This window comes from Notothenia rossii (assembly GCF_949606895.1).
Source record: "Notothenia rossii genome assembly, chromosome: 8".
NCBI classification, from domain to species: domain Eukaryota; kingdom Metazoa; phylum Chordata; class Actinopteri; order Perciformes; family Nototheniidae; genus Notothenia; species Notothenia rossii.
In genome coordinates, this window is record NC_136906.1 from 25,753,236 (window position 1) to 25,775,675 (window position 22,440).

General features: G+C 39.3%; 1 protein-coding gene across 2 annotated transcripts in view; it reads right to left on the reverse strand.

The window, feature by feature from the left end:
• Nucleotides 1-2,776: 2,776 nt before the first annotated feature.
• LOC307016656 (xylosyltransferase 1-like) overlaps nt 2,777-22,440 on the reverse strand; it is a 38,884-nt gene continuing 19,220 nt past the window's right edge. For both annotated transcript variants that reach the window (XM_079645863.1, XM_079645864.1), the window contains exons 5-11: nt 17,840-17,920; nt 17,232-17,448; nt 15,288-15,464; nt 12,477-12,745; nt 9,034-9,229; nt 8,538-8,874; nt 2,777-6,516 (exon numbers count right to left, since the gene is read on the reverse strand). In XM_079645863.1, coding sequence (XP_079501989.1) covers nt 6,194-6,516; nt 8,538-8,874; nt 9,034-9,229; nt 12,477-12,745; nt 15,288-15,464; nt 17,232-17,448; nt 17,840-17,920 — 1,600 coding nt within the window. In that variant the 3' untranslated portion in view covers nt 2,777-6,193. The remainder of the gene's footprint in view (nt 6,517-8,537; nt 8,875-9,033; nt 9,230-12,476; nt 12,746-15,287; nt 15,465-17,231; nt 17,449-17,839; nt 17,921-22,440) is intronic.

Genomic DNA, 22,440 nt, shown 5'->3' on the forward strand with positions numbered 1-22,440 from the left:
ACTTAAAATGGTCAATACTCAAGAAATACATCTAACACTTGATGACTCACCCGCGCTGCTGGCCAATGGAGACCGACGTTGCCACATGGCGGCCATCTTGCCACAGGCAGCTCCCTCATTCATAACATTATGTCTATGGTGCACTTTTGAAATAACCATAGATTGCTCAATTTTCAACCAATTTTCAAACGGTTTTGTTTGTTATAAACATCAAAGATGTAGTGATGATACTGCATACTTATAATCATTAACTTTTTTTTCAACATATCTTGTTGTCTCCTGTATCATAGCCATGCTAATAACGTTTATAATAAACCAAATCGTTTGTAAATCAGTCAAGATTTCAGCGAGTTAAGAGCATTTTTGTGCAGATCACTCACCTTACAACAGCTGTAGCAGTAGTTGTTGACTGTGGCAAGATGGCCGCCGATGAGCTACGCTGGCGACTCCCCCTTGAGCCATCTAGTGTTTATATATATATATATATATATATATATATATATATATATATATATCTATGATTGCAAGCCCTCAGGGAGTGCGCCGGACTCTGAGGAAAATATTCGTTGTGGCCAAAAGGTGGTACTACACTTCCGTATCAGTCCCTGGGACCGGAAATACTTTTTCCCATTGACTAACATTGGGAAAGAAACGTTGCACGTTCATGTGACGTGTTCAGTACTACATGAGTTTAACCTTTACCCATGGATGCACAATAAGAACGGATTATATGATTATATGAATAGCCTACTTTCGTGGCGTTTCACTCTCTCAAAAGTTGGGCCATTTTGTCTTCATGCGCCAATGAGCAACTCTCATAGGAATGAATGAGGCCCCGCCTCCCACGCTGTATCCAGTTATACATCCATGTTTCATTTGCATAATCTTCCCTCAGGGACTTATTCCGGTGTGAACGCGATCTGCTCTTTAGTTCCATGGGGGAACTAAGTGCTGGGAACTAAGTTTCGGCTGCGTACTTTCAAATTGTAGCGCACTCGAGCTGGTTTCTCCATTCTTACCTACCCTACCTTTAACTAAATAAAAAATATGATGTTTTCACATTTGTCATTTCTTTTCCAGAATATATATTTATACTGATAAACCTTTAATGGATAAAACCTGAAAAAATGATTTTGGTGTTTGGTGATAAACTGGCTACAAACCCTTGTACACCTACCTACTAACTAATGAGTTAAACATTAAAACACTAATGTGATTCTAATGCCTTGTTTATTAATTATAAAAAAAAATGATATACATAACATTTCTCTTGTGAAAAGCTTGTAGCCCAAAATGATTAAAAACATGAGTATCTGTGTGTTTCTGTTGCTCAGTTCAGAGTGGTACAGGAAGTTTAGCCGAGTTTACAGAAAGTCAAAGGAATGACCCATTTCCTACAGACTCTATTAAGTCATTAGTCCTCAATGGGCTTCTGTTTGCAAGTTATTTCTAACCAGTATCCGGAGTCACATGCTGTCTGACGCTAACTCTGATGCCTCAGAAAATAATTAGCTGAGTGTTATTGACCGGCTGTATTGATGACTTCTGCACCGCCGGCTCTGGCTGCTCTGCATTGCAGATATGAAGTGTTGGCAAATGTTTTATAAGGAAGATTAAAATAGCTTTTCAAACTCGGCACATTGAGAAATCCAAAAAACAAATCAAGTCTCTATTTTTGTATCCAGTCAACAAATCCCATTAACAAACCCAAAATCAACAAATGTCTTTGTATCTCCTTCATTACTTTTTAAAATAGACCCCTGATAATGTAAATCTTTAAAATGGCATAAGTGCATTTGTAAGTGTTGGGGAATAATTTGCTTAGGTATTTAACCTTTGACCCAGTTCATCATTTTCTCTCTTTACTGTCTCTTTTCCCATGGCATAGTTCTACGGCCTTGGGTATTGCTGCTATCTCTCTTAAGGAGGGGCAGCTTGGGCACATTGTTGTTGCCAGCTTATGACCGAGCACAAGCTGACATGAGGTAGTTTATTGTTCAGGGACATCTAGAAGCCCTTCTTTTCTCAGGAACGTAGGTTCCCTGGTGCACATTATTTTCTATGGACGACAGCTCTAGTTAGATTCAGGGTCCATGTTTGTTTAGTCTCGCTGATGAAGAATGTTGATTATTACACTCTGAACTAGTTAAAACCTGGAACTACAGAAGTTCTTCAGAATTGATTGTGGCATCTCAACCGTCTGGTCAAACCGTGGCCCGTGACATGTCTTGAGAATTCTCCGGCCGAAGCTCCAAATAAACCATCACTGTTTGCCATCAAAGCTTCAGCTCTCCTCGTGTCTCTGAGTCCTGACTCCAATTGTTTTCAGAAGTTTCGCCCACAGTAAGGGTCTATTTAAAAGTGGATAAATCCACATTTGGTGTTCTAGTGCAGTGGTTCCCAATGGGGTTTGGGACCCACAGAGGAAGCGACACCTGGGGTCTGCTAAACAGATTTGTCCCTTATCTTATAAATATGCAGATAAAACTGAGTTGTTAGTAGCAGTAAAATGATGTCAAAATACTTTATTATATGAATACAATTCCTCCAAAATACTTCCTTAATTAAAAGTATATATATCGGCATTAATACTGTGTAAAATCGTATGAGGTAGCTTGAAAATAAAACACAGTACATTTTGTAAGTACCTTTTTGGAAGAGTAAATGTGACTGTTGTTACATTACAGTCTTTGAGGTTTTTCTCCATGAAGCCCTCTGACCCACCCCGGAATGACCTGTTTATACATCAATCGGAAATAAATCGACAGGCATGAAATAAAGGGAGATTCAGTTTTATTTTCAAAAAATGTACTTCAAAATCGCCAAGGTCATTTATAAGGCATTCACAGAAATTCTTATTACTTTTTTTTTGGCTTTTGGACATTTAGAGTTTTTGATGCTTTCAGAGACCATTTCCTAAAACATGATAACATCTAAGGCACAGCACTACTCCCACTGAGAGAGAGAGAGAGAGAAAAAAACACATCAGACAAAAATGGCACTTGCGTCAAAAAGGGTTGTACTGGAAATAAAATAAACAAACTGAATTTAAGTGTGAGAAAAACGTATGAAATAATAATTCCAGAATCTGAAAACTTTATCAACATTTAAAAATTCTTATAAACAGTCACATGAATTCTGTGGCACCATCATCATCTTAACTTAGAAACTGTACACCGTCAGAGTATTTTACAAAATACTGAGTACATCAACTCACTCGTTATATGAAAAGTACATATCGGACATAAAATGGCTCTTAATATTCAAATTAACATTGTGCAGCAAAGAAAATAAAATGTCTTTTTAACATTCAGGACTTTCTCTGAGACCGACATGATGCAAAAATGAAGCATAAAGGCATAATGATTGTATGTGTGTGGTAATTAATAAATAATGTTTACATTTAAAAAAAAAAATAATTCTGAAAACTCCATAAGAAATGTATTTAAAACCGAATATTTTGTGTGAATCGAATGATGCGACATTTAAACCAAATGACTGTCGAATTAACTCAAAACATGTTTACTAAATAAAATAGTCATACGTTTTCTACCTGGTTATGGTTTTTTCCCGTCTTTGTGGTGAACATCTCCTTTAGACCTATATACCCCTCATGCTACATTTCAAAATAAAAGCCCGCTTTCTTTTACAGCTTTTGTCCCAGAACCGAAATAAATACAGATTTAATTCAGCAATAGGGTTTTTCATGAATAAATCTTATTATTTTGTTGACACAAAACCATAAAGAACTATTTCAAAGTTGTGTATATATAGGCTACCGTCTTGAATGTTAAGCAAAATACTGTTATTTATTGATGGTCATGTCCTCATTCTCGCATATTATCTTTCCTAATAATCTCCCTTACAGGTGAACCTATTTTTTTTATATTGTGCTTTTTACATAATAAAAGTAAAGGATTCACAACAAGGGAAATGTCCTCAGTCTAATTCAGAAATCCAAAAGTTAAAACATAACCAGATCGTACCTGTTGCTGTCATTTGAACCCTTAATCTAGTGGCAGTAAATGTCTGATATATTTAACAGAAGATGGCTCTTTCATGGCTACACCCACCAACACTGTGCTGAAACATAACTTCTGGTAACATCTGCATCAGGCGTCCATTTCAAATAATAATTTATATATAATAGTCACAATCCTTTTTGTGACCATTATATGCTATACGTAAAGTGCTGACTGTCACAGAACAACACTCATTCTCAGCTTCACTCTCATGGTTAAAACAAAACAAAAACACTCCTCTCCAGTTTTGGTCCCAATAATAGTCACATGGCAACTACACACATTGAAATGATTTATCAAAAAATAGTAAATATCAGTTTTTATAGTATCAAACAAAAGATGGATTGCACCAGCGAGGATCAAGTTTTGTTAGTTGTTATTTGGTAACACAAGTAACATAGGGTGGGGTTGAAAAGTAATATTTGGACATTTTCAGGAGAACTTTTATTCCCTTTCTTGCTGTAAATTAACAAAAAAATATGATCATCTTACCATAAAGACTGAAAGCAGGTGGGAAGGGCTAGCCTGGCTCATCTAAAGCTGAATTATTTTTTTAAACGTAGTTTGTGTAATCCATAAAAAAACGGAATATTAATAAATAAAATCTTGTGTAGCTACAATTCCAAACTCTATCCAATGAAACTGAACTGACATTTAATCCAGTTAACCAACCTTTTCTGATTTGTTTTCACTAACAGTATTGTTTATGTTCAGTGTCTCTGACTAAAACTGAAAATATTAGCCAAGTCTTTAAAAAACCGTTACTAAAGCTGTTGTTTACATAAGCCCCGTATGCGTCACTACTCTTAAAAGCCACACAGTGTAACCTTCATCCTAACTGGTGCAACCCTATGAATATTTAACGTCTTGGCACAATGTCCATCACAGGGCAGCATGGAAATCTAAAGGTGCAAAACCTGTGTCGGTGGTCTCCTCTCCCCCCGCACTACACTCAAACTCAAATCTCAGCGACTTTATGCATGGGTATATATTTTTTTAGTATGGAAGGAACCAAAAATGCTTCGAGAATTTGCTTTTGCCCATTTACTTTCCAGAGTACTACAATCTGATATTCTGAATACAGGAATATTAATTGTGGAACAAATCTCTTCTTATCACATTCAATTATCAATTTATCTAACTTATTTATCTGCATAACTTATTTTATATGTACCTTTTTGGCTCTGTGTTCAGACATACAGAACAATATTCCCTTCCAAGGCTTAACTTGTGCTCTGTTTGCTGATAGCTATATCATTACATGTTTTCCATCCAATTATTTCATTATAACTGATACCATTTGTTTTTGTTGAGACCAATTATACAAAATGTTGTAACCGTTAGACACCCCCCAACCAAGGCAGGTGTTTTTGTCAAAGCAAATTCCAGCATATGAAATATTAGCCACTGACTTATATATATAAAAATGTTATAAACCCTCTTCTGAATAAATGACTCGTATATTAGTTGCACGCTTTGAAAGTGACATCCGTTTCTACAGCGAGTATGGAGCAGATTTAGAAAGTGTGTAAAGTCCAATATAATAGGCTGACTGAAGGATTCAGAGAGTTCTTTGTTTTGAACACTTTTTAATTAAATGGTCATTTTGGCACCAAATAAATAATATAAAATAAATATGACATATTTCTATTGCTTGCTAATTTTTTCCTGTTTCTTCCAGCTAGAGGTGTGCTGTACGTCATCTTGAGACAGGAAAGTTATAATTCCACCGCTTGGCTAAGATAAAAATGAGCTCAAAGCCAGGCGCTCTTCCAGGGGGCTCGGGACCTTCATGGACACAGAAAGTATGAATTGGTCTACAAGGACCAACTGTTTTATATTTCAGCATCTGAACATGTAACACCTGCCTACCTTCCCCCAGGGAAACGCTCACATCAGGAGGTATAGAGTTCTTCTGACACACCACGTACACACACACTTATTCACACCCACACACTCGCACACAGCATGATGTCCCAAGCAACAATGAGAGCAGCAGGCTGACTGAGGACTGAAGGAGATGCTTCCTCTCTTCTACCCGTCACTGCCTCCAGAGTTTCATTAATCCCTTTTACTGTAATGTTGCACACACTTTTAAATAAATAAATATCAGACAGGACGTGTGTCTTCCTTCATGTGTTCCTTGTGTCCTCCCTCAGTCCGTACGTCTGCTACCTGATCCTCCCGTCCTCTCTGGGGGGGCTGAGCTCAGACTTTGGGTCGGGGCTGGCGGAGCTCCAGGGGGTGAGCTTGCAGCGCTGCATGATGGGACACACGCTGGGTCCCATGGAGCAGACGTCCGCGGCCGACCAGTGGCCCTCCAGCAGGCGGTCCAGCCAGAGACGCAGCGGCACCCCCGTCAGGCCGGCGTTGGCCTCCGCCTCCTCCACTGCCCCCAGGCTCACCGGCAGCCGCAGCACGGGGTTCAGGCCGTGGAAGCTCTGCTCCATGTAGGAGTTCTTGGGCGGACCGCTGTGCAGCCGCAGGGCGTCCTCTGGACCCCCGGAGGAGAGGGGGGAGGAGAGGGGAGAGAGGAAAGGAGAGGTGAGGAGAGGAGAGGAGAGAAGAGTGGTGCAAAAAAAAAAAAGAAGCTTTTTGACATCCTGCTGGATCCAACATTATCATATGTTCACATTATCACTTTCATTTGTTTGGTAATGTTGTTATGTTGCTATACCAGAGGTTTGTAACAGTCTTTCGCCATCAATTGTAGGGTTTCTATGAGAGTCTAATGCGAGTGTCGAAGGACAGAGGGAGACCATTTTGTATTATGTGATATTGGGCTATATAACATTTTTTGACATTGAAATTAGATTGATTGACCACAAAAAAATGTTAGGTTACATTATTGATTATTTTTCTTTAAAGGGGCCCTATTATACACATTTTCAGGTTAATTTGGGTATTTTGTGCCTCTACTGTGACATATTTACATGCTTCAAAGAGGCCCTATTATGCTTGTTGGGGTTTTCCCTTTCCTTTTGTGTATTGTATATATGTTTTTTGCATGTTAATGTTCAGCAAAGGCTAAAATCCCAAAGTTCCAAATTCCCCCTCTGTCTGAACCCAGAGCCCATTCTGCTCTGATTGGTTAGGTGGTAGGTTCTGTTGAGATTGGTCAACCACTTAAAGATGTCCCACCCTTTAGCCTATGACGTACAATGTATTGGAGCAGAAGCCAATAGAAGCGTGAGTGTTACATAGTGATGTCATTATGTTAAGGAAGTAAAAAAATGTTCTATTTTAACACACAGACACCTAATGTCACACACACACACTCTGATCAGATCACGTCACACTCCATCTTCACTTTATGACAGCAGCCAATAAAACATCACCATCTATTCATATCCCAGGCTTTACTTAGTTATCTACACACACACACACACACACACACACACACACACACACACACACACACACACACACACACACACACACACACACACACACACACACACACACACACACACACACACACACACACACACACACACACACACACACACGGAGGTTCAGCGGGAAGCTAATTTGGGACAGAGGTGACCGTGTGTGCGTGACTGGATACTGACACTATAAATATGTGTGTGTGTGTGGTGTTGACAGCTGTGACAGGAAGGGCCTCTGCTCTGTGTGTGTAATTTGAGTATTAGCTTTTGACATAAAGACTACAGTGACCCCTGTGCTGCTCTTAAATATCTGTTCAACAGGTGTTTTCAAGGAGGTTCTGCAGGATTATAGCCAAGCATTGTGCCAAATTAGTGATATTTTACTGACTAGCAGAATAGTAGTAATAGGTCACTCCACAAAACGATGCTTATAGACAATACAAATTACTGGACCATGTAATAAGGACTTTTTTAACGTCTGAAAATGTGCTATACAGTGGTATATACTGTAATTAGGGATGCACCAATACAAATATTTACTTGAAAATATATTCAACAACCTAAACCATAGTAAGACAGTACATGAATAATCAGAAATTAAAGCTGAAAGAAACCGAAACATTTATGAATAAAATACTTCTATTAGCTCCTATCCTCTTAAATCTACCTCAACGTTATTTCACCAAAAGGTTATTGCAACATGTTTAAGGCATGTTGACAAGAGCTAATTAACAATTAAATATGTATTCAATAATTGAGGTCCTGTAAATAAAGTCGGTCTGCCTTTCATTTTTTACAGTATATTTGATCCTAACTGTCCTACATGATTTACACAGGGTAACAGCTATTGTCACCCTGAGGTTAAAGACGGCTGATCAGGGCTGCTGAAAGTCTACACATCTTCCACTGTAGACCTGTTATGTCTGCACCTTAGCTATTCAAATCTATCTAAAAATATTATAGTACTTGACATGGTTTGGCTTTTTTTTAAGGCTAATGTACGTTTCTTGCCGTTCTAAGTTTGTATCTTCTTGGTTGATTAATTTGTATGTGAGTTAGTATTAAAGCAGTAGCTAGATGTCATGATTTAATGTGTAGATGCATTTAGGGTGTCTCCCCCCCTCACCTTGTTGTATAGGCTGCTGCCGGTGGAACTCGAGCGGGGCCATGATGAAGCTGGTCTGGCCCAGCAGGTTCCAGTGGTGCAGAACCCTGAGGGTCCACAGGCCGGGCCTCAGCGGGGGGCTGAGGGGCGGCCGGTAGTGCGTGACCTCGGCGGAGGCGTCCACCAGGATGTCGTAGGTGGCGGCGATGACGTTGGTGGGGTCGATCCACACCACGGTGGCCGTCAGGTTGCTCTGGCTGCGGCTCCAGCGCTGCACGGCAACCGGCTCGTCCCTGGGGCCCAGCAGACCCCCCCAGTTCCTGAAGATACGCTCCTTAGGGTCCCAGTCCGCCCCCACCTGGAGAACAGGGAGAGGGTCATGGAAGTGTTTAGGTCCCTGAGAACGTCAACGAGCTAGTTTTCTGGCTGTGTTAATAAACAACTTTCTATTTTCTCAGAACTTCTACATACATAATATCACCTACTGGTCATAACAATGTACTGTGTGTGTGCTGACCTGGACGTGCTGCAGCCTGTTGTTGGGTTGGGGGGGGCTGGCGGGGGTGTAGTGGTCTTTGGAGGTCACCCAGGTCTCCAGGCTCTCCAGCTGGGCGGAGGCTCGGTTGGTGGCCACGTGGCGCAGCAGGTAGCCCTGGAACTTGTCTGACAGGAAGTAGAGGTGGACGGATACGGGGTGGCTCGTGGACATGAACCTGAGAGAGGAAAACACACTGTACTGAGAACATGCTGCAATGAAGCGGACACATTTAAAAACATCTTTGCAAAGTTACATTTCTATCTTTGTCTTTTTAAAGACAAACAATATTTTTGTACTTTTAGTGACACACTAAACTATCATTATTTTATTGAATATTTTGTTCTCTTTTATGATATACTATACTATAATTTGTATGACATCTTTATGAAATTCTCAATTTTCTTTAGTTTTAATGGATTATTTTCCTTTGACGACAATATAATGACATTTTTTATGGTATTCTATACTTTATACTCTTACTGTGACACATTTTACTAGGACTTTTTTACATTATATTTTATGACTTTTTTTAATGACATACCATAGCCTAACATGGCATATTTTTATGACATCCTTTACCAGGGGTTTTCAAAATGTGATAACCAAGGAGAGTGCACACACAAAACTGAATATGAAATAGACAACAGATTGTTAAAATATAATGTATGCATTTTATATCATGTTCAGGGGCCACAAGAAATGTTATTGTCCTTTGAGAAACTAGGAGTTTTATTATTTTCATGTCTCTCTGTTCAGAAGACTTAATCTGTGTAAAACACAGGTTCAAAAGAACTCTTGAATTCAGAGCCCAGTTAACACCTGGACCTTAGTTAGCAGTTTTAAACTGGATACAAACCCATCGTGGAAACCCACCTGTAGCATGTGATCAGCTGTACAGAAACATGAGATGAGTCAGAATGGAGCAAAAGCATGAACAGGCTGCTTGTTAAATTCCAACAGCTTAGCAGTGGGTTCCTAATAGAGCTCCGTTTTGGATATGGATGGAAGCATGTTTAAATATATCCACACATTAGTGTGTTCGTGTTCTCAGACTGAAATCACAAGTTGGAACAGACAAGTCCTGTTTTACTCCTGCACCCTTGTCCCCCCTTCACACACACTTCCCATAATGCTGCCCCCACCCATCCCCACCCAAAATCTAACAACAACCACCTCCTTGTACCTACTGTGGGTCTCCACCCCTGCACACACACACACACACACACACACACACACACACACACACACACACACACACACACACACACACACACACACACACACACACACACACACACACACACACACACACACACACACACACACACACACACACACACACACACACACACACACACACACACACACACACACACACACACACACACACACACACACACACACACACACACACACACACACACACACACACACACACACACACACACACACACACACACACACACACACACACACACACACACACACACACACACTCTGCTGGAAAAATCCAGTCTGCAGACACTGTAGCCTGGTTGTATCCCAGGACAAGCTGGAGTTATCTTTATATTTAATTTGGACTCACACATACACACCGGTTTAGTGAGTCTAGTGGAAAGACACATTTCATCTGCCCGTCCTCCTCGATCCCATCAGACAGAGATTCTGCAGTTTCTCTCTGCCTAAATGTACTGAGCCAGCGACTGAATAATCCTGATACACTTATGGTGGCAGAGGACTTCATTGTATTGTATTTATTTTTATGTCCCAAATATTGTATGTTTCATTGTTGAAGGAGCCTGGGGGTTTTATTGCCTGTTTTTTTTCGTATAGCCAAAAACAGCTCTACACAACAATAAAGCCATTACATCGTAAAATTGGACTTGAGGTTGTTTTGCCTTTAGTACACATCAATGAATAAAACCAAGTCAAAAGTCATCCATTGTTGCCTCTTTGCCACGTTAGCAGATTCGCTTTTCCTGTCGCACTGACTAATTACACAACTAAGAGCTCTTAACATGAAGCTTAAAGGACAGCTGGCCAACACTGATTAGATAGATTAGTTTTATATTGGTAACCACCAAATACACACACCGCACACACCATTAATCACTGGGGACGGGACCAAAGAGCCACTTTTCAGGCAGTTTTGGTCTCAATGTTTGGTTCCCACTAATGTTTGACAGACAGAATGTTAAACCAAACCAAACAATCCAAATCAAACAGGCAAACACAAGACTATTTAAACCAAACAGTCTTATCTGTCTCAGGGGAGCACATGGGAAATCAAACTTCTGGTAACTGACAAGCAAGTAATGCTGCAGGATTTATTTATCACAAATATGATACAATTCAGCAACCCGGCCAAATGTCATGTCATAAAAGTGGCAAATGGGAAAAATAGAGAAAGTAGTTTATCACATCGTTTGTGAAATGTTTGCCCAATGACAATCAAGACATGGATTTAACAGCAGTAACATTTCTGCTAAAATACAGAGTTAGATTACTGAATCTAGGTGTTTGTCTTTTTGGGACTTGGACCAAAAACCCCCTTTTCAGGCTGTTCTGTTTTAGGTGTTTTGTTACACAGTTTGTTGGACAACATTATGACCAACCTAAACAATCCAAAACAACCGGACTGTTGGTTTGAATTCAACCAAACAGGTTCAGCATGAAAACATAATGTTTCCAATCTACATTTTAACTCATGGTTCTGTTTCAGGGGACCGTTAAAGGAAAATATGTTTTTTCCCAACATATGCTGCATTCACTAAATCTCGAGTGTTTGTGTCTTTTCTAATTCCACAACTATAATATTAAGTAAAACGTAGACATACTTTCATTTTACTTATAACAAAGTATTTAAACTGTGGTGTGACTACTTTTACCAAAGTAAATATCCAAGTACTTTATTCACCACTGATTATTGTATTGGGAGAAGTTTATATAATATGGCTAATACAGTACCAGTCAAAAGTTTGGACACACCTTCTCATTTGAAGGTTTTTATTTATTTAAATATGTTTACACATTGTAGATTAATACTGAAGACATCAAAACTATGAAAAGGCACATATGGAATTATGTAGTAAACAAAAAAGTGTTAAAAAATCCAGAATATGTTTTATATTTTAGATTACTCAAAGGAGCCCCCTTTTGCCTTGATGACAGCTTTGCACACTCTTGGCTTCTCTCAGTCAGCTTCATGAGGTAGTCTTTCATAGTTCAGATGTATTCAGTATTAATCTACAATTAAATAAATCATTAAAATAAATAAAAAGCTTCGAATGAGAAGGTGTGTCTAAACTTTGACTGGTACTGTACATACACATTTCTCTCACAACACAAATAAAAGTAGGTTTAGTTTTTCCTGGTTGACTTCCACAACACTTCCCATTCTCAATAAACCCACATGTTTTTACCTGCAGCTGTTGTCATTGGGGTGTCCCTGGAGCGAGCTGGCGGCGCGGGACAGTCCCATACGAGCGAAGGCGTGATAGTGGCTGAGCGTGGAGTCTGATAGGCTGGCGGGGCCGTCCGTCTCATGCTCATAGATGTTTTCCCAGTAGGCCTGGAGCCCCGGGGTCCCCGAGGGGTGAGATCCAAATAGGTAGGAGTCCAGCTGGTTGATGATCTCCTGGCTCACGCTGGCCTCAAACTTCCTGGCGAAGAAGGTGGGTCTTGACGCTTGCTGTAGTCAAAACATACAAACAAAAATGAAGGATGGTTGGAGTAAGACCACACACAAACACACACACAATTCATCATGTGGCTGTTTCTTGAGGAGGCAGGGCAGGCTTCATGCTGTCATGACCTCACCCAGCCGGCTCCTGGTGGCCCCGGCAGCAGCGCCGGGCCAGGAAACCCCAACATAATGAGAGCCATGCGGACTGCAGCGAGCAGCAGATTTATCTCAGAGGTTATTCTGGGGCTGTTACCTAACAATCTGTGTCCTTACACAGCTAAAGACAACAGAACATCAGAGGGAAACTATATAAAAGTGCCTTTTCTCTATGTGAACGAGGTCAGCCAAATATGACTCAAGCAGCTGCTCGCCTGTAGGAGCAGCTTTATTTAGAGTACACAGGTTTCACACTTGTGAACATGCCTTTGGATTTTACCTTTTACAGCATAGTTTTATCAACATTTTTTACAATATGGATTTACAAATATAACTTAAATGATCCAAAACAAACAAATTCACGACAACATGAGATGGAACGTTTTTCCTTATCTATAAATCTGCGTATTATTTTCTTGATTGTTTACTTTTTAATGTCTTAATTTGTTGGTCCAAACCTCAAAAATATTCACTAAAATATGATATGGAACATAAGAGCCGTAAGTGTCCTTATTTGAGAGGCTGAAAACAAAATGTTGTTTTAAAATAAAATATTGTGTGATATTTTCATAATTAGTTCATGAAATGTTTGATCTTTTAACCACAAAATGTGTATAATTTCAGTCTTAGTGGACATTTGTGCCAAATTTGAGGAAACTCCTTCTAGGAAGAAACCTAAAACACATTGATTTGGTAAATGATGGAGAAAAAAAAGAGTGTGTGTATAGTACTGTACATGTGTGTTCCTGACCCTCACATTCAGGACTCAGCCTTTCTAGCAAGCGAACCCGCACATTATAATAATGATAACTTTAAAAACCTCAGCGGCAACTCGCTACAGAGCTCTAAAAATACCAAGAGTCCAGCTGTTTCCAGGACCAGCTCCTATAGAAACCATCCGAAGCCCGACCACAGAGGCTGCTCAGGTCTGTGGTTACAGCTAGCCGAGAGCCGCCGCTCCGAGGCCACTGCTCATTTGTGAATACGGAGCTATTCTGGGCCACAGAGGCCCTGAGAAGGGAGGGCGGGCATAAAGTCTATCATCTCTGTAGCAAGGCTGCAACATTATCACAATTAAAACAACAAAATCCAAAGAATGAACACCAGGGAAAGCTTTGAGATTAACAAGACGTTCAAACCACATCTGTCACATTTGTATATCTTGGTAAAAAAGATCAAAGTAAACACTAGCATTGGAAGAGCCATTTAGAGCTAGCTAGTTTTTTTAAATGATCAAACCTAAAAACCTAGCCCGCCCTTGAGCCACAGGAGTTAAAGTGAACTACTGATCGTTGGGTTGGTGGTTTGATTCCTGGCCGCTGGGGTTAACATGTCTTTTAGCAAATGAATAAACCTCACATTGCTCCCATGGCCAACAGTGTGTGAGTGAGTGTGTGAATGTTAGTCTCCCTGAGCAGGTGGCACCTTGTATGGCAGCCTATGCCTCTGTTCAATATGAATGTGTGTGAATGGCTGAATGAATGCTGATTTGTTGTAAGGCACTTTGAGGGGCCGCAAAGACTGGAAATCAATATAAAAGCAGTCCATTTACCAAAAGGATAAAAAACTGCTTGAATCTTTCATTATATATATTTGAAGTAATGTTGTTTTTTTTTTCATATTATATTTACCTCACTTCTGGATATCAGAGAACTTCAAACTTCGTAAGTTTTCCTTTCAAAAAAACAGAATCCACTGTATTTTTCCCTTAAAATAACCCTTAACAGTTAACAAACATTGAACTCACACTCTACCTCATTGCATATACATTTAAATGTAAAAAATGGCAACTACTTAAATAAATAGTTTTCTTTGTTTATATTTCTCTATTATTAGATAGGCTATAATAATGTGTTCTAACTTAAAGGTGGGGTAGGTGAGTTTGAGAAACCGGGTCGTGATACACTTTTTGTTATATTCCATGGAATGCTCTTAACATCCCGATAGCAATGAATATCTTAAATGCTTTGACAAAAAATCCATAAAAAAATGTCATCTGTGGAAGCCGTAGTACTGTAAAAAGCACGACCAATCATTTTAGCCGGCCCGGCTAAAATAACTGGATGGCCTACCTGCCTGTCAGCCTTCCATCTGTGCACAAACTTATCTCGTGCCCTCATTGGTCATGTGCGCGTTCGTGTGTGTTGGAGGAGGGGCTCTGTAAGGAAGTGGCAGATTTTTTCCGGCTGTATATTTTCAAATTCCAGCGCACTCGAGCTGGTTTCTCCAAAATTACCTACCCCACCTTCAAGGTTTAGGTTTTGCATATTTTAATTTGTTATTGACTGCCTCATTAACATCAAAACCATTTCCAGAAATTAGAACATAAACTACATCTATTCTATTTCAAAAGTTTATATCAAAATGAGCTTAATTTAGTTTAAAGTCTCACCTGGAAGCGCGGCAGGTCGGAGGTCTTGAAGTCGTTGGGCGAGCAGCCGCACCAGTCCACGATGTGTTTGTACTGACATTTACATCCCAGCTTGCGGTTCCAGTTGGTGAGCCTCAGGTTGTTGTCCACCATCGTCTCACAGTGGGCGCTGTTCTCCAGAACCGTGTGGAAAAACGACTGCAGGGACAGACAGACACGCACGTTTATTCTCTTCAGTAAAAGCGATTCATCTAATGTACTTTCTTTGATTGATGCAATATGATTTTGATGTGCCAGATATCTGTTTTAAAAATAACATATTTTATATGATTGCATCTTAAAATCAAATTTCTGCCAAATTCTGATATGCATATTTTGTCTGTGACAAATAAAGAGTATACGGATATTTTTGATCCAATGAATGTTTCAAAAGATTCAATAAATTTGACGTTAAAAGTTAAAGTAATAGAAAATGTCCATCACAAGACTTCAAACAGTTTTTTTTAAGTCAGACAAGACCGCAAAAATCAAAGAAATATTGTCAGATTAATCGATGGTTAAAATATAAATAATACATAACAATTTATCAATTGAACAAACAAAAGTAATAATTAATTACAAGTACAATTATAAAGTAGCATAAAAATGGAAATACTCGAGCAAAGTATCAAGTAAAGTACCGTCATTTTCGGACTATAAGCCGCACCTGAATATAAGCCGCAGCAGCGGCATACTGTTAACTGTGTTCGTTATTCTCCCGACCAGGAGAGAAGCTTTAAAATAGGAGACTAAATGGAGTCTCTGTGAAAGTTCAATTGGGTACTTTAATTAAAAAAGGCGCGGGTTGGACACAAGTATGATATTGTTCAGTCAGACAAACAGCTGTGATCTGGCTCTCCTCGATAGGGAAGAGAAGAGAATGGATCTCTCCTCCGGTGCTGTTTATATATCGTCTGCTGGCTCCTCCCCGCCTGCCGGCTCACCTCGTCTCTAATGTCCGTTATTGCATTTAAACAGAGGATAGGTTCTTTTCACATTCAATATATGCTTAACACGCCGTTTCTCCTCATATTCTCTTTCATCACTTTTCATTTAACACATTCTAAACGCTTTAATCAATACTCTAAACAATACTTCTCGGCTCGTTTGGTTTCCGGTCATTCCGGATGTTGTCACATGCTACTCTCGTCTGTAAACAATAATGTATTCAAATAAACTGTACCTTCATTTAATATTCAGCATGGTAGTATCTCGACATCTATAGTTGTAGCGTTAAATCAGTAGGCTTCGGTTTGCACCACTCCATATAATTTCGCTACTAAATTCACCTCTTTAGGAAATCGTATATTAGCCACATGCTAAATGCTAACCGGAGATGAAGGATTTTCAGAATAAAAGCTTAACTGCTTGTACACAAGAATTTCTGGTTTTTCAGTATAAAAGAGCATTAAAACTGACGGCATGTTTAAACTACATTTCCCCATTAAAACATTGATTTTAATTTCTAACAATACCACTCTCGGTTCCACTTTTACTTTTGCGCGCTACCTGTCTCACTCTTTTCCGGCCTCCAGCTTTTCCTGCTGGAACCCGCCGCTTAAAGGTGGGGGTCCGCGGACCGGCCATAGAGCCCATAGAGTTAAAGGTGTTGGCTGTTAGCTGTAAAAATCCATAGATTAGCCGCACCGTTATATAAACCGCAGCGTCGAAAAATAGGGAAAAAGGCGCGGCTTATAGTCCGAAAATTACAGTACCTAAAAATGTTCACGTTAGTGTGTCTGTGTGTGAGTGTGTGTGTGTGTGAGTGAGTGAGTGAGTGAGTGAGTGAGAGAGAGAGAGAGTGAGAGAGTGTGTGTGTGTGTGTGTGTGTGTGTGTGTGTGTGTGTGTGTGTGTGTGTGTGTGTGTGTGTGTGTGTGTGTGTGTGTGTGTGTGTGTGTGTGTGTGTGTGTGTGTGTGTTTGTTACCTCAGCAGGCAGCAGTGTGTAGGCGTAGAAGCTCTTCATGCTGCTGACCAGCTCGTCTCTGGAGTTCACCACGTAGTCCACGAAGGGCCGGTTCAGCAGGAACCAATCAGAGCCTCCGTCCACCGCAATGCCCTCTGGGATCTTACGGTCCCCGAGACGCCACATGTGCGTGTCACACTCGAGGAACAGACGGTCCAGACCCTGCTTACGAATGAATCTGAGAGGAATGTCCAGAGATGATGACTCAAACTGACATACAGACAGATGCAGTTAGCTACACGTATACTGCTTTAAGAAACTTAACCTGTGTAAGCGGCCATTTTATCTTAATAATATAATGTAAAACTCTTATGATATATATATGATATCTATAAGGTTTGTTAATAGTAACATCTAAATTAAAACTGTCATTGTTTTATTGAAACTCATGCTGATGCTAAGAGGAAAACAGAAAGAAGAAGCGGAAGTGAAGAGCAATTATTATCTTTTTACAAAAGACAACTACCTCCCCTACAAAAAATAAGATTCCAATCAGCAGAGAAAAAAAAACACACAAAGGGAGATTTAAAAGAGGAACTGTGATGAAGATTGAACTCTCTTTTTCTCACCGTGCGTTGTCTCTGCCGTGAGATTTGATGAAGTTCATGTTGCGGTACTTGGACAGGAACGCCACCAGCAGCTCGTTGGTCCTGAGGGGAGACATCAGCTGTCAATCATCCACTCAAAACGTATCTTAGAGAAATGTGATGATATGACAACTATTGGATATACAAATGGTGCCTTAGACATGAATGTTGATGGTGAATTTCCACCTAGCACCATCAGATACCACATGCTCATACCACTGAGAAAGGAAGTATTTAGATCATTTTCTTTTGTTAAAACTACTAATACCAATAAAACCCACTAAAAAGTAAAAGTTATGCATTAAAGAAAATCCTAAAAGTATGCAAATATAATGATTTAAATGTTGTATGTAAAAGTATAATGTCCCAGGCTTCTGAATTATACTGTATATATATATACAGTATAACACCCTTTAATTATGAATACATTCAACTAAAAGCTGGGTTTTACCCTTGTAGGTGGTTGAGGTGCAGATTATTTTTTAGCCCAAATATAAATATATATATTTAACTTAATTAATTAAAATGTTTGAAACATTATTTTGCTTTTCAACCTTTCATACCGTGAAAAACATCTTATCGCATCATTCTGTGTGTTTGGAGAAGCAAAACAGAATCACACGATAAACGCTGTGTTTACAGAAAACAGTGTTTTAAGGGGGATTCTCCTTGTAATGAATACACATGTAAGCAGGATGCCATTAAATATTTGAACGATACGTCTCTTTCTTGCAACACAATCTTCCATTTAGGGGAATCAGAGTCACTGTGTTTGGGACAGCTGGGCCTTTTATTTAGTTTCCTCTTCAAACTGTGCGGAGCATCAGTGTGTGGCCTGATGCAGACACACACACAACTCGGCTAACTTTGATTACAGTCGTTAAGACGCTCCGCAGGCGTGCATGTGTGTGTTTGTGAGCATGTTTGTGTTCGATCGGTATCACACACACATTTAAATCTAACTGAGGCTGCTGCAACGTATATTCATATATCCACTGGTGGAATGTAATGAAGTACATTTTACTCAAGTACTGTACTTAAGTACAATTTTGAGGTATGTGTACTTACTTTAGTCATTATAATAAATTCAATTATAATAATGTTATGCTACTTTGTACTTCTACTCTATTTTGACAGCCAATATTGTATTTCAAGTACATTTATTTGCCAGCTTTACTTTACAGATAATTACCTAATAACATTAGTGATAAACTAATAAACATTGACATAAGACATCCAGCAGCAGTATACAAAGTAATTCAAACTAGCTCTATCTTTACCAGTCAAAGATGTATTAAAAGATCAATAATCAAAATCCAGTAATTGAATATATATATGATTGTGAAATAAGCCATTATGCTAAAACCAAGTGTATTCACCATTCACACTGTAAGTATATATTTTTAAAAGTAAGTAAAAGTACTAATACCTAACCGTGAAAATACTCCACTACAAGTAAAAGTCATGCAGTCAATCGCTTACTCAAAAACACTATGCATCAGAAAAAACCTGCTAAGTATGGATTGGGCAGTAAAATATTTCCTGTCAGGGTTCATATTGTATATGCTGTTTCTGGATCAACATTACTGCTGCATTGTGTTGTGTTTTACCGCTGTGGATGTTTTTACGTACTTTATATCCGTTGGCTAGATTAAACTCATAAGCCGTGTTCACACAGCAGTACTTTTCCCACTTTAGTTCCGATATAGTTCCGAAATGTCGCGTTCACACCAAAAAGAGACGGAACTAAAATGAGTTAATCAGAGCCTTTTTTACCCCCTTTTCCGTCCCTGCTAGAGAGCAGGTACTTTCGTGGGAGAAAAAGGTTCCTATGTCTGATTGGCAGGGAGGAAAGCAAACCACACCCCGTTTTGTGAAGCCGCCATTTTATTATCCTCGCATTAACATTATTAGCATTAGCATTAGCCCAGCGCACAAACGCAGAGAGACTAACTTATGGCAACACAAAAGAAAACATGGGAGCGGTGGAGATGAGGAGGTGTCGGTGTTCTGGCGATTTACTCGGAAGGCTTCAGTAGAACCTGCTGGGAGCAAGCCCCCAGGAAGTGCGCCGGACTCAGATGAAAATATTCGTGGTGGCCAAACGGCGGTACTACACTTCCGTTTGGTTGCCAGGCCCGGAAACACTTTTTCCCATTGACTTACATGGGGAAAGAGTGGTCTGTAAATCGTTGGATAATTTTTTTTAAACTAAATAAACTACCCAGTATGAACAGTTGTATAGCCCTTATTAAAAACATTAGTTCCTCAAGTTGTAAAAATGTGCTAATAACGTTATTCTGAGAGTTATATCCCTCTGCATTATGAACGCGCATCTAATCCACGGGACCGCGCCGCCCGGTACGTTCATGTTACGTGTTCAGCAAGCAGCATCACTACATGCGTTTATCTTTACCCATGGATGCACGATAAGAACGGACCCATATCGTCTTACTGCCATCCCACGGAGCTGTAATAATGGATATATTGCACATGTTTGCTGTAATTCATCATTTGTAAAATATTATACTTCCCTTTGTGGGAAAAGTACTCCGGTGTGAAAGTGCCTATAAGATCATCACATGTTTGTAGCTTTGCCGCTGTCCTGTGAGAACCATTTATCTCTGAAAAGTCAACTTTTCATGAATTTATCAGAAAAACTGTTAATTTGTGACGATACATTTTCTAGCTGATGCATCAGGTTTTTTTCAAGACTTTATTGATCTACTGTAAGGTAGGAGGAGTATTTTCTCAATGCATACAAGGAACACTTCATCCTTCAGTTTATCACAAGCATTCAGAATGATCTGGAGATACATGGTGCCACTGGACAGGAAGGAGAAAATTGTAATCAGAAAAGTAACTAAAGCTAAAAGATAAATTAAGTGGGGTAAAAAGTAGAATATTTACATCTGAGTTGTAGTGGAGTAGCAGTATACTCTTTGTTGACTCTTTATTTCAATTTCATTATTTTTCTTTCTCTACAGTCCGGATCACGTGTGGACAGTCTTTTAGGTTATCAATAAGAAACATAATCTAATACTATGCACATTGTTCAAATCAATGTGATCGGTTTTTCTGTCACATTATCTGACCATGTGAAGTTTATTATTCTCTTTCATATTTGAAAAAGGATTGTGCGACATACTGTGGCTACAGAAATACAGACACACATTCACACACACTTTCACACTTCCATTGACTCACTTTCCATGGGCTTCAATTACGTCACAGCTATTGATGGTGTGTCCTAATGCTGTGTATGGGCTATGGATTTTAGCTGGAAGGGTGTTCAAACAGTAGCTCTAATGGGAGGGCAGGGAATATATAAGAGGAGCCCTCTCAAGAACAAAAAAAAAACAAAAAAAACGTAACATTTTGATTAGGCTTCAAAGACATTTTAGAGTTACTCATTTTAAAATACTGGGTTTTTCGAATTCCTTATTAAAATAATTTCCAATCATCATTTTTCAGTTGAATAATGTTTGAGCTGTTGTTGAACATTTCATTCGTTTTATTAGCAATATTATTTTAACACATTTTTGTCAATTGATTCATTGTTTTGAGCTGTACTTGAAAGTGTTTATATATATACATTTTTAATATCTATTATTTATCTGTATCTATTAATATTATAATATGTATTTGTATCTTTATTTTATTAATAGCCTGATAGATATTATGTATTTATCTCTGTATTTATTGAACTTTAACCATATATTTTCAATTTACTAACAGTTGCAGCTATTAATTGAAAAATAAAGGTGTTAAGATATTATTCATTATTTTATTTTATTTCCCCGTTTCCTGGACCTTTATCATATTAGTAATGAAGGAATAACGCACCAAAATTGGCACAAACTGAATAAAAAGGGGCCAATGGACTGAATCATTTCCCAAAATCGAACCAATGCTGCTTACTGGGACGGATTTCTTAATAGTTTTTGCATTAAACTACAGAATTCTAGAACAGATCACGACATCTCCGCAGACTAACAAAAGTACGACCTCCACAAATGTCTTTATGGGACTTCATTACTTCACTGCTCCAGCTTCAGCGAGCTCAAAACCTGCACTGATCCCAGCAAAGCTCTCCTCCAACAACACACCCCCCTTCAGACCCCTTCAGATCCCAGAGCAGCAGGGCAGCCATTAAAGGGGCTCTGCTTCAAAGCTATAGACTCCACATCCATTCAGAGTCAATGCACTTGAGGGCTATTGGCCGTGTAACCTGATCCATAAGACCTTAAACAAACCAAACACGGCTTTAACAAATCAATGCTCTGCGTGTTTGGATGGGACTTGACGTGATCGATAAATCCCCCACATTCTTCTGCAGGGATACAACACAGGGAACGGTGCGGGGGGGAAATCCACCAAACCTCTATGGATCAAGAGCCTAGAGAGCATCTCTTGGTTTAAAAGAGATAGTCAAGATAGTTTGAGGTCGGGTTTCACAAGGTGCTTATACTGTATGGTCATCGTTCACATTTCATTATGTTAAAATAAATATTTTGAAAGTTGCCATATTTCTAGCTAACCAGGCCCAAAAACTTCCCTTATCAGGTTTTTTTTTATGTGAC